Raw genomic sequence first — 12,780 nt, 5'->3', positions numbered from 1 at the left:
TCATATCTCCAGCTTGCCCTTCTTTCAAATACCAATCACGTTTTCCCTAAATACCAAACAAATCAAATAAAACTAATCACACATGTGGCATACATTCCAGGTACCCAAGGTCTGATATTCGTGGTGGACTGCGCGGACCGCGACCGCATCGACGAGGCGCGCCAGGAGCTGCACCGCATCATCAACGATCGCGAGATGCGCGACGCCATCATACTCATATTCGCTAACAAGCAGGACTTGCCAGATGGTTAGTATTTATAAATTTTTGACGTGACAACGTCTTATAATTCCATGGAGCCAGCTGCACGCACGAAAAAACATGACTCATGCGGCGTTACCTCGCTCTGAGGCGTTCCATGTAAGACTTGAAGTGCAAGTTGTCACGTTCAACTATCGTCATTAAACCGACTTTACAGACAACCAATTTTTTTAATTTTGTTACTGGAAGCAATCCTGATTTAGTGCCGAGTGTATGGATTTACAGTTCTCAAGGCACAGGAAATTATCAAGGAAATTACAGATTGCTATGTCATACTAAAAATATGGGTTTGAGTAGTGCGAAGCGTGATTAAATTGTGAAATGCCTCAGACAGTTGACGGATTGAATTCCTTATCATTCTAAATTTCTATGTATTTTAATTAGGCAATGCTTCTACGTTTTCAGTTGACACATCTGATTGTTTCATCCTTATTCCGCTGCAAAATATACTAAACATTTATTTTAACAATTCCAGCAATGAAACCGCATGAGATTCAAGAGAAGCTCGGTCTGACGCGCATCCGCGACCGCAACTGGTACGTGCAGCCGTCGTGCGCGACGTCCGGCGACGGGCTGTACGAGGGGCTCACGTGGCTCACCAGCAACCACAAGTTATGAGCTGCAGAGTAGGCGGCCGCGGAGCCGCCTCCACACAACGGTAACCCCGCCGCCTCTAGCGCTACCTGCTCTGTACGAGGGGCTCACGTGGCTCACCAGCAACCACAAGTTATGAGCTGCAGAGTAGGCGGCCGCGGAGCCGCCTCCACACAACGGTAACCCCGCCGCCTCTAGCGCTACCTGCTCTGTACGAGGGGCTCACGTGGCTCACCAGCAACCACAAGTTATGAGCTGCAGAGTAGGCGGCCGCGGAGCCGCCTCCACACAACGGTAACCCCGCCGCCTCTAGCGCTACCTGCTCTGTACGAGGGGCTCACGTGGCTCACCAGCAACCACAAGTTATGAGCTGCAGAGTAGGCGGCCGCGGAGCCGCCTCCACACAACGGTAACCCCGCCGCCTCTAGCGCTACCTGCTCTGTACGAGGGGCTCACGTGGCTCACCAGCAACCACAAGTTATGAGCTGCAGAGTAGGCGGCCGCGGAGCCGCCTCCACACAACGGTAACCCCGCCGCCTCTAGCGCTACCTGCTCTGTACGAGGGGCTCACGTGGCTCACCAGCAACCACAAGTTATGAGCTGCAGAGTAGGCGGCCGCGGAGCCGCCTCCACACAACGGTAACCCCGCCGCCTCTAGCGCTACCTGCTCTGTACGAGGGGCTCACGTGGCTCACCAGCAACCACAAGTTATGAGCTGCAGAGTAGGCGGCCGCGGAGCCGCCTCCACACAACGGTAACCCCGCCGCCTCTAGCGCTACCTGCTCTGTACGAGGGGCTCACGTGGCTCACCAGCAACCACAAGTTATGAGCTGCAGAGTAGGCGGCCGCGGAGCCGCCTCCACACAACGGTAACCCCGCCGCCTCTAGCGCTACCTGCTCTGTACGAGGGGCTCACGTGGCTCACCAGCAACCACAAGTTATGAGCTGCAGAGTAGGCGGCCGCGGAGCCGCCTCCACACAACGGTAACCTCTAGCGCGAGCTGCTCTGTGCAAGTGCTTCTTGCTCTGTGCAAGCGCATTTTTGACGTGACAACGTCTTATAATTCGATAGAGCCGGCTGCACGCACGAAAAAACATGACTCATGCGGCGTTACCTCGCTCTGAGGCGTTCCATGTAAGGCTTGAAGTGCAAGCGAGAGCGCGGAACGAGCGACAAAGAAGCACAATCGGACGTTGTCACGTTCAACTATCGCCAGTAAACCGACTTTACAGACAACCATTTTTTTTTTTACTAAAACTGACGTGTCTTTATGGAAAATCAAATGAAGTGTTTTTGTTCAATCCACCCAATAATAAAAGTTCTTTTGCCAATAAATTACAGTCTAACTCGTAACAGTAACATTACAGCATTAGCACTCTTTATCACCACCGCGCGTGAAATAGTAATATTCCGCAAAGGAGAGCGCGTATAAAGGTAAATTAGAGCACCATGCGTCACGCTCATCAGTCATGATCTCGAAAGACACCTGAACCAATTTTACAAATACAAATTAGTTCAGTTTTGTTTGAAGACATACTTCCTTCATCAGGTGACCATCTGCATCTGATGATGAGATCTTAAAAAAATCGAGAAAACTCTCCAGATTTGAGACTTGAGATAATTCTTTAATTTTCTTTAGTGATATAGGACTTAGGAAGCAATTTTTAGTTTAAGATTGTTAGGTTTATAAAATTGTCAAATAATGGGCAAATATTGGAATGATGTTCTTTATCGCGCGTTGCGAGAGACGGAATAGACCAAAAGTTGACGACACTTTTTGATATATTTGTAAACCGTGAGGCGTGCGCGTTTCTCTGTCTGTCTCACTCTCTCTCTCATTCATATCGGCTTGCTTTCAGCCAGTTATTTTAGCTTCGTTCCATCCCTCAAGTTTTTATATAGAAAATCAGCTTATTCTTTTTAAGATATTTACATAATATATTTATTTCATTTCCAGGTGAGGATATCGATGCCATTTAATTGTAAGTAAGCGCCCGCACCGTCTGTAACAATGTGAACCAGTGTCGAACTATAGCGCAAGTGCAGTGAACCTACCATGGACTTAAATTATAACATTATAGTTAGTTAAAGTGAACTGTTTGTCACACAAAATCAATTATTCCATTATTTAAACGATTAGAGCTTTGTTGTATCGAAATATTTGATTATTTTTTTATGTTATTTAAATGGTGATTACGTAGAGTAAATGACTTTTTTTTTCATATTTTTTACCACCTTTGTATAGTAACGGTAGGTAAAGTTTCTAACACTAGTATACAGAGTGAATGATTCGAGGGTATTTTAATATTTATAAAGCAATATAAGCACGCTATGTACAGTAGGCTCGTCTAAATTATGGTGTATACATAGATGTTACTCGTTGGTGTGGAATTGATTTATATAAGTGATTAAACATAAGATCTTATAATGGCAGTTTTTAACTTTCGCGAAGGCCTTATTGTCCATGCTATGATTTATATAACATTATCAAGAATTTTACAAGAATAACATGTAAAAATTTGAGCATAGTAGGTTATAGATTGTCTAATCTAAAAATGAACGCCCCTCCACTAAACTTAATTGTTTCAATGTGTGAGGACAAATAATTATTGAACCATTTTATATGTGTGCGCGCGTCGATTCTACTGCAAACTTTGACACTCGCGCACTGATTTGTCAACTAATCGGGCGATCAGTTCAGGTGCCTAGCATTGTATGGCGGGGAGAGCGCGCTATGTACGGAATGACACGTCCGTTCTGTCGTGCATCGCGTCATTTATGCACTAGTTGGCCAACTGGTCCTGTCGTTCGGGCATGGACGGGACTGGAGGACTGAACGACCAATGAGGCAGACCAATTTGTGTGTATTGCGTCTATACACGTAATTTGAATGTGAGCGTAAACACAGTGGAGGGGCGTTCATTTTTAGATTAGACAATCTATACTGACAATATTACCAACAATACTTACTCTAGAATATCTTTATAATATTTGAAGGATATAGACAGTGGAACAAAATGGAATTTTGTACAACTTTCTCTTATAGATGTCATAATATTCTTTGCTAATAATAGCTTTCAGTTTTCATGCTACATATTTCTAACTTGTGTTAATATATTGCGAATGTGTACTCATACAAAAATATAAGGGTCTGTTAGTTATTTGTACACCGTCATTTCATATTATATTGTGGTATTTATTTATGCTCCAATTTTAAGTTTATCAACAATTTAATGATAGTAGTAGAATGTTAAAATTTTTATACATTTGTCTACATCTTAAAGCGTATTGAAGCTGCTTTGCTTGTCGCTTTCGGCTTTGTGTGGTTAATATTTAATGGGACCAGCCGGTTACAATTTTTTAAAACCACAATTAAAACTAACGAAACATTCACTGTATCGACCATTCCGTTATCATATAGATCCTGTTTATTTATTTTTGTACGAATAATCAAATAATTTTGACATCACATTAACTTATTCTTATTTAGTTGCAAATCTTTTTAGGCTGGTCAATTACGACTAAGATGTATGTAGGGATAAAATTTCAATCTCAACTTATTTCGCGAAGCTACAGTTTGTTATCGTTACTTTACATCCATTGTTACGTTTATTTCTAAGGGAATTCTATTTTTTTAATACATGTTTTATGTTACGATGATTTTTATAACCGTTTCACATTTGTAAGCGCTTCTCTAGTTCAAACGGCGCGTGTTCTAATGCGCGTTTTGGAAAGCTCGTTTGAACTACATATTTAATTTAATGTATAAAATTGAGAATAGATATATTATGATTAATTACAATGTAAAGTTCATAGAACCGTATACTTGAGGGCTCAATTATAGAAATTACAGAACTGAGATCGTGACACAGTTTATTTTCGTGCAAGTAAATTGATTTCTATCGTTGATTTAAATGTATTTTTTCACAAAGATATACGTTTTTATGAACTGGTCGCTGATATGTGGCGTCAAAATATTCCTAGATTACAAATGATTCTAGACTATTCGATTGAAGTGCAATTAACTTGATTTAGCATTCGAGATGTAAAATATTTCATAATATAATTTATGTTTTCACTTCAACGATGTATCGGTTGTATGGAGTTACAGTCTGCTGTATAAATATTGTAGAAAGGTTATTCAAATATAAACTCACACTTGACTGGTTGTTTTTATTTATTTCTTTTTAAAGAGATCGTTGATGATCCAATCTAGGTACATGAGCAGTTTGATGAAGGTTTTTCTTGAGTAATGGTAAAGCTTGGTGGCTTTGAGTCGTTTTCGGGTTAGTTTCATTGGCTTTGTATGGGTGCGGTGAGGGAGGGGTCCGCGGTGACGTCATCAGGTCGCGGCGGTAGAATGATCTGCAGCTCCTCGTTCAGTATAATATCGTCTTCGGGGAGCGGCTCGTCGGGAACTGTAGAGTCGTACTCGTCAGGCGTGGATGCGTTGCTGGATAATTGAATTATATCAGTACATAGTAACAATATCGCTTTCCGTAGTCTATGAATGTATGCTTAGATTTTTAAAACTACGCAACATATTTTGATGGGGTCTTCTAATAGATAGAGTGGTTCTTGAGGAAGGTTTTAGTACACATAAATAATTTGATAAGTTTTCCAATTAGTGGTTAAATAGACGATAACACGTTACAAGGAGTCACATATTATTATGATTCTATGTTTCTAACTAGTTACTAGAGTGATAAAGTAAAAACTTAACATTTCATTGAATTTATATTTTTTGGTTTTATGGCATTCAAATGCTTCACAAATATAAATTTATAAAGAATAGAAAAAATTCGATCACGAGGCGGGACTCGAACCCGCATCCTTTCGCGCCATTCCGGGGCGGATGCCTGACCTTCTATTCTTTATAAATTTATATTTGTGAAGCATTTGAATGCCATAAAACCAAAAAATATAAATTCAACAAAAAAGGTCGTGTTCCATCGTTACAATATTGTATTCACTGAAAAGTGCTTCATATTGGTTGAAATGGTTGTTAATCATCTCAATAGATGGCGCGCGGTGTGTCCCTCCAGACACATAAAACTGAAAGAATAGAATAAATTCGATTGCTCTGGCGGGTCACGAGTGGCTGAGTTGGTCAGGCATCCGCCCCGGAATGGCGCGAAAGGATGCGGGTTCGAGTCCCGCCTCGTGATCGAATTTTTTCTATTCTTTATAAATTTATATTAACATTTCATGGCAAAATCTAGAGCTGGTCGCCGAGCTTGCTAATAGAAGTCTTAATAAAATGAGTTAGAAGACTACAATAATTTATGTTTAACGAAAAAAGTAATTACAAGCACTAGCTGGAGGCCGGACTTGCTCGTGCTAGAATGATTTATTTAACTTTATGAAATGTATGATGTAGGTGTCGTGGCCATATCGTAGATTTGCTCATTTCATGAAATGGCCAACATAGTTTGATCAGATCGTTAAATCGTCAACGTTTTACGATTTGGTCATCGAAATTTGGACAGATCGTATAAAATATCTTAGAGAGTCCATAAAACATTAAAAAATTCAGAATATTTTAAGAACTTGTTTATTGTCATTTAAGTTAGTGCCGCGGTAGCGCCGGCGAATACCAGAAGCGAATGGTTTTTTCAATAGAAAACAGTTAGGTTAGGTTAGGTTAGACTTTAATAAACAACGCACGAGCCGAGCGAGCAAAGCGAGCGTGCCGCGGCAGCGGCCGGCGAGTGCCAGAAGCGAATCGCTTTTTAAAAAAGAAACAAAAATGGTCGCATTTCGTGAAATGGCCATCCACGTTTGGCCAGATCGACGATCTGGCCAAATGTCGATGACCAAATCGTGAAACGTTGACGATTTAACGATCTGGCCAAACTAAATTGGCCATTTCATGAAATGAGCAAATCTACGATATGGCCACGGCATAGGTATCACGATGGCTGATCCTGTTATTACTGTATTGATTTAGTAACCTATATTGATAACTACTGCTTTCTAAAATGGAACACATGACCACTTGCACTAGAATTATTAAGTAGACCGTAAATTCAAATGCTATATCTTGACTCACTCGAGCTGGTCGCCGGGCGTGGCGCTAGCGAGCACGGAGGTGTAGAGGCGGGCGCGCGCGCCGTGCAGCCGCTTGCCCGCCGGCACGTCCTCCGCGCCGCGACGCGCAACGCTCGAGTGTACCACTGCTACAACACTAGTCATTTATTCCGGATTATGGTTATGATAAACTAGCTGTGCCTCGCGGTTTTACCCGCGTGGCTCCGCTCCTGTTGGTCTTAGCGTGATGATTATATAGCCTATTGCCTTCCTCTGTAAATGGGCTATCTAACACCGAAAGAATTTTTCAAATCGGACCAGTAGTTCCTGAGATTAGCGAGTTCAAACATACAAACAAACTCTTCAGCTTTATAATATTAGTATAGATTAAACATTGTAGGTATCTATTACTTGATACCGAACACTTTCTAAGCTAGGGGACGAAATTGACATGTAGAAATATAAATAAAAAAAGTTCGCAGTTTGCCAGCCTGGTGAATTATGACAAGCATTTTCCTGTCTTCCGATAGACTGATGATGATAAAAACTTTGGTATACCCAAAATAAACTTAGGTTATTTTTTTTAAGATAACTGTTTTAGTAAATACCTATTTAACTAAAATTATGTAACAATTGTAATTAGCAGATAAAAATTACCATCGTTTTGACCAATAGTTGGTGCTTCTTTCGCTTCTTTTTTAAGATTTTCATCTGGTGGCAATGTTTGCGTTACATCTTCCTTAGGATCTAAAGAAGATTCTTAATTATAATGGAGTAGGTAGTTAAGTGCGAGAAATACAAATGGTTTACGAAAGGATTTGCCCAATGTTTTCTTTATAATTTAGGAATAATACGTATCTAAGAAGATATTAGATTCCCTTATTCTGTAATATGTATAAACTTAACGAGGACAGATCTAAATTAAAGATGATGTATTTACCGCAAAACACGTTTGAGGAAGATGATGGCATTGTGTTACCAGTGTCATTTATCAATGTTATCGATAAAATTATCTTCATTTACATTGTTAACTAGCAGTCCGCCCCGGCTTCGCCCGTGGTACATATTTACGTTTTCTCTACATAAGAACCATCCTCGTACTTCAAGGAATATAATAAAAAAAGAATTAACGAAATCGGTTCAGCCGTTCTCAAGTTATGCGCTTACCAACACATTTTGGGATTCATTTTTATATATAAGAAGAAGATTATGTGCTAATCTATCAATAGTTTAACAGTAACTCGATAATATCTTGGCATTTTTAAATCAGATGGAATTAAAAGGGAAGTACATATCTAAAACAAAACTATAAGATCTTTATATTACCATTAATACCTACATAAAATATTCTTATCTTTTATTAAATTTCAACTATCACCTAATTATTTGGTTCCTTTGAAAGTTAAACTGGCAGAATTTCATTAATTTATGAAAAAACATTTCTTATAGTAGAGTGACTCTACATAGACAAAAGATATACCATTTCTTATCTTGGGGTTAGTTTTCAAGTGAAATTCGGCATAACCACGGAACAGCGTTTCCAATTCATCGGGAGACATCCGTCGCAAATACGGCACTCGCTTGAGATCCGGCCTGTGGAGGCTTCTGAACGAGTTGCGATGCTGAACATGGAATAATTAACAGCATTTGAATACAAATATATAAGAAAAAAAACACTAGTATTAGGGACGTGTAAAATAATAATTGATATACTTTACTTAATTAAAATCGTAATATGTATAACGTAACTTTACTTAATTAAAATCGTAATATGTATAACGTAATTATAAGTACCCGTAGATATTTATACTATACTACTATAGTCATAAATGTAGGTACCTATTGTCAAGTTTGACCTTAGTTTGTAAAAATAAATTATTTTGCCTTAAAATAGCTTTCTGTTTGTACCTTCAAAAGCTTTCGTTGTGTTTAATCCGTTACAACTGGGTATTAAAGCTTTCAATTGCGGATAAATCCGGAATTTAACCAGCATATTACATTAAAAGCTAAATACACAATTTTAAAATAATGAAAGCTAATGCTTATATATTTTAGTAATAAATCGAATACTTACGTAGATATGTATTTGATTTTTGACAAAATAATAGTGGAAGCTATCATACATTTACATAATGAGAAAAAAAAATATCAAAAGCTTCACAATAATAATATAATATACATTCCTACGTAACTATTCTTATACTCTAAAAACCCAAAATACCTTGACAAGTCCTGGCGGCACCTGCATCCTCTCACACGCGCACGACATGCTCATGCAGTGGATGACGCTGTCGTGCTTCACGGATATCGCTGACAGACCGCTGCGTACTATCTCCTCGTTTATCTAAATGAGTAGGTTGGTATAGGCTTTTACTGTTTACCTATATTATATAATTAAGTGTATTCCATGTTAAATGTCTGTAGACCCTGGAAGCTGGATCGCAACTTACTCGCATTTGATTTTTATAGCTCTTAATTTCATTATAACAGAGACTCCATAAAATGATTCAAAGTCGATTAGACACAGGAAAAGGTTCCATTGTCCTGAATAGTATTGTCCTTTTACAGCCTTTTGAAATAACAAGAGCGCAAGAAAATGCCGTAATTGCATTTAGAGTCGATTCATCATTCTTTTCACTAAACGCCCCGCTATATAAATTGCTTTCTGTCAATGGGTCGGCTTACAATCCGTTACTTTTGAAAAATTTCCCCTTTCAGGATCCATTTGCCCATTGAAACACGGTTTATTAAATACCCAGACGTCATAGAAAAAGTACTCTTTGTTTGTTAATGACTGTAAATAATTCTAAAGGATGTTTTAACTTTCTTGTTACAAAGTAAAACTGTGTATATGAAAGGCAGGAAGTATAAGCTTCATATTGTCTGAATAATGATATTTTGATAAGATCACGTGGAAACAAGGAATCAATTAACGGATTTTACAGAAGAGGCTTTTTTAGAAACATATTATTGTGGGTATAAAATAAATGATTAAATATGCTTTGCGATATTAAGAGAAGCTGTTTATATTTATGTTAGGTACCTGCAGTTCCCTTCCTTCGCAGCACGGCACGAGCGGAGGGAGTTCTTCTATCTTTTGCGCCAGATTGATATCGAGTGCCATGTTGTCTCCACTGGCCACAGGATTCATCATCAGCGATGCGTTCGAAGACCTCTTCTCCTTCATCTCAATGTGTGAAGATGCTGGTATAGTGGTGATGTTATTGGTGTCGCGTAAAATAGCCATGGTGTGCTCGAAAAGTTGCATTTTGTTCGGAAATTTGGAGTCGGATTTGAGTGTTTTGTAGTTTTCTGTAGTTTCACGATCTTACATTTTTACAGGAATTTCAACGCTGACGTGACGTTTCCATTTTTAAATGATGTTTTTTATTCGTTTGTTCTTTTGGATGAAAAAAGTTTTCACGTGTGAAAGATAATGAAAATATTGTCTATGAAACTAGAAGTTTAGACTATTTTATTATTTAGACTATTAGACTTTAGTTTGTAATTTTATAATATTCATGAGAGTATCTTCCAGACTTAGCAAGCGTAGTTAATCCGTTACTGATAGGTTTTGCTTTGGAAAGGGATTACAGGCGTTAACAAAAGCGGAACAGTGTTCTATTGCATACCCAGCTCTCGTTAGAGAGTAGTATATTCCTTGATACCCAGTTTGAAAACTTTGTTCACTATAAAGTAAGCTTTAAAGTGTGTATGTCTGTGGTGTATGTACATACACACACACTTTATAGTGTAGCTTTATACCACAGAATACATAATAGTAGCTAAACGCTACTATTATGTATTATACCTACTAGAATTTAATGTCGTTGTACATACACTTATTAGAGTAAGATCCCAGAGCGATAAGATATAACTTATTTTCTAAAAGATGAAACTTTAAGTTCTCAGTAGTGTCTCATGTACTTTGTATACCTGCGTGTTTGTGAAGTTTGCCCAGTGACACCTGGGCAGGTACCAGGTGAGAAAGGTGACTAAAAATAAGAGTTACTTTACTTAAATTTAGATGGCTGATTTTTAGATATATTTTATAGAATATCATTCTCAAATGGTATCGCAAGTATCAGACACTTTTCATGGACCAAAACTTTTGTCAGACCGCAGACGCTTTAAAGCTCCACCAAAAATAAATAAACTTTACTTATTTTTTAATGTCTGATTTTTTAATATGTTATCAACATAACTATTACAAAATTATATTTTATCAGTCAGACAAATTGGAATGACCAAAATCCACTAAACACAAAAAATATTCGGCCGTGAGTACGAACGCGAGAGCATTATGCATGCGTTTCAGAGCGAGTGAGACGTCCATAGTAACCCGGTTCTCCTTCTTTAACTCACATTCTGTTTCAGTCTACTGTGTATGTGCGCGCAATGTATAGTATTAGACCGGGAGATATTGACACAAAATTTCGAGTCATTTGTAACAGGATGGCGGTTCTACAGGGATCTTAGTACGCAATGACAAAAAGAATAATGATGGTGTGAACGCTGGTATCGGCGGCTTAGTCGCGTGGGCGTTAGTCGAACTCGTCGGAAAAATAGCGAAAGTCAAACGATTTGTAACAGTATGGCACTTATTTTTCCTGTAAGTTTGAGGATCAACGAATATAAATACAAAATTTCAAAGATCTAGGTGTTGGAAATCTTCACTTATATAAATTAATAATTAATTAATTTTTCAAGTATGATAGCACTTTTTCCCCCTACAAGAAGTATGGCAAATATAATAATGGTCACATTTTATCAAATACTCTCCAAAAATCCAAATGCAATACTGGTACAAAAAGTTTGGCGAAAAAAAAATTTTTTGCAGATTTTCGGCGGTATGGCGACCATTTGGAATCGTCCGAAAAGTATGGCATGGCGATTTTCGTAAATGGCTGCACGACGATGGTTACCTGTGCAAAAGTTAGCCTGGTACAAATGGTTGAATAATTGTTTTATTTAAATCAACACATTCGCGTCGGTATGGCGGGCTATAAGTCACACCGGCTATCGGTAAATTTTAAATTTTTGTGTTACAAATCGTTTGACTCGCTATTTTTCCGACGAGTTCGACTCACGCCCACGCGACTAAGCCGCCGGTACCAGCGTTCACACCATCATTTTTCTTTTTGTCATTGCGTACTAAGACCCCTGTAGAACCGCCATCCTGTTACAAATGACTCAAAATTTTGTGTCAATATCTCCCAGTCTAATACTATACATTGCGCGCACATACACAGTAGACTGAAACAGAATGTGAGTTAAAGAAGGAGAAACGGGTTACTATGGACGTCTCACTCGCTCTGAAACGCATGCATAATGCTCTCGTGTTCGTACTCACGGCCGAATATTTTTTGTGTTTAGTGGATTTTTGGTCATTCCAATTTGTCTGACTGATTAAATATAATTTTGTAATAGTTATGTTGATAACATATTAAAAAATCAGACATTAAAAAATAAGTAAAGTTTATTTATTTTTGGTGGAGCTTTAAAGCGTCTGCGGTCTGACAAAAGTTTTGGTCCATGAAAAGTGTCTGATACTTGCGATACCATTTGAGAATGATATTCTTTAAAATATATCTAAAAATCAGCCATCTAAATTTAAGTAAAGTAACTCTTATTTTTAGTCACCTTTCTCATCTGGTACCTGCCCAGGTGTCACTGGGCAAACTTCACAAACACGCAGGTATACAAAGTAAATGAGACACTACTGAGAACTTAAAGTTTCATCTTTTAGAAAATAAGTTATGTCTTATCGCTCTGGGATCTTGGACTATATATTGAAGGTGTACTAACATTCTTCAAATCTTTCATTTTTATTTTTGTTCTATGCGAATATAAGGATACATCGTAGTCATTTTATATCTACATTCTACATAAAAAG

At 38.4% G+C, this 12,780-nt stretch overlaps 2 protein-coding genes across 3 annotated transcripts in view; one reads left to right on the top strand and one right to left on the bottom strand.

Moving 5' to 3' along the window:
- Arf6 (ADP-ribosylation factor 6) overlaps positions 1 to 5,017 on the top strand; it is a 37,727-nt gene extending 32,710 nt beyond the window's left edge. For both annotated transcript variants that reach the window (XM_089696815.1, XM_089696814.1), the window contains exons 5-7: positions 101 to 247; positions 735 to 917; positions 2,812 to 5,017. In XM_089696815.1, coding sequence (XP_089552941.1) covers positions 101 to 247; positions 735 to 877 — 290 coding nt within the window. In that variant the 3' untranslated portion in view covers positions 878 to 917; positions 2,812 to 5,017. The remainder of the gene's footprint in view (positions 1 to 100; positions 248 to 734; positions 918 to 2,811) is intronic.
- Positions 5,018 to 5,147: 130 nt separating this feature from the next.
- On the bottom strand, positions 5,148 to 10,349 carry LOC149488010 (uncharacterized). Its single transcript, XM_089696813.1, has 6 exons — positions 9,928 to 10,349; positions 9,106 to 9,228; positions 8,365 to 8,506; positions 7,542 to 7,631; positions 6,907 to 7,033; positions 5,148 to 5,307 (listed from the first exon to the last, which is right to left on the bottom strand). Exons 1-6 carry the CDS (start codon positions 10,150 to 10,152, stop codon positions 5,148 to 5,150), a joined length of 867 nt encoding a protein of 288 aa, XP_089552939.1. The 5' UTR covers positions 10,153 to 10,349.
- Positions 10,350 to 12,780: the final 2,431 nt, after the last annotated feature.

The sequence above is a fragment of the Colias philodice genome, chromosome 6 (genome assembly GCF_061535455.1).
Source record: "Colias philodice isolate Cphi_HAF_F1 chromosome 6, ilColPhil1 Martin Lab GWU primary, whole genome shotgun sequence".
NCBI lineage: Eukaryota > Metazoa > Arthropoda > Insecta > Lepidoptera > Pieridae > Colias > Colias philodice.
Note: the sequence above shows the minus strand (reverse complement) of the source record. Positions and strands in the feature narration are given on the sequence as shown.

Bases quoted from the DNA above. Each gene is read 5' to 3' on its own strand.
- LOC149488010 (XM_089696813.1), bottom strand. From the start codon at position 10,152: ATGCAACTTTTCGAGCACACCATGGCTATTTTACGCGACACCAATAAC. The intron at 7,034-7,541 runs GTAATTTTTATC...CTAGTGTTGTAG, and splicing joins AACTATTGGTCAAAACGATG to CAGTGGTACACTCGAGCGTT. The intron at 5,308-6,906 runs GTGAGTCAAGAT...TCAATTATCCAG, and splicing joins ACGCCCGGCGACCAGCTCGA to CAACGCATCCACGCCTGACG.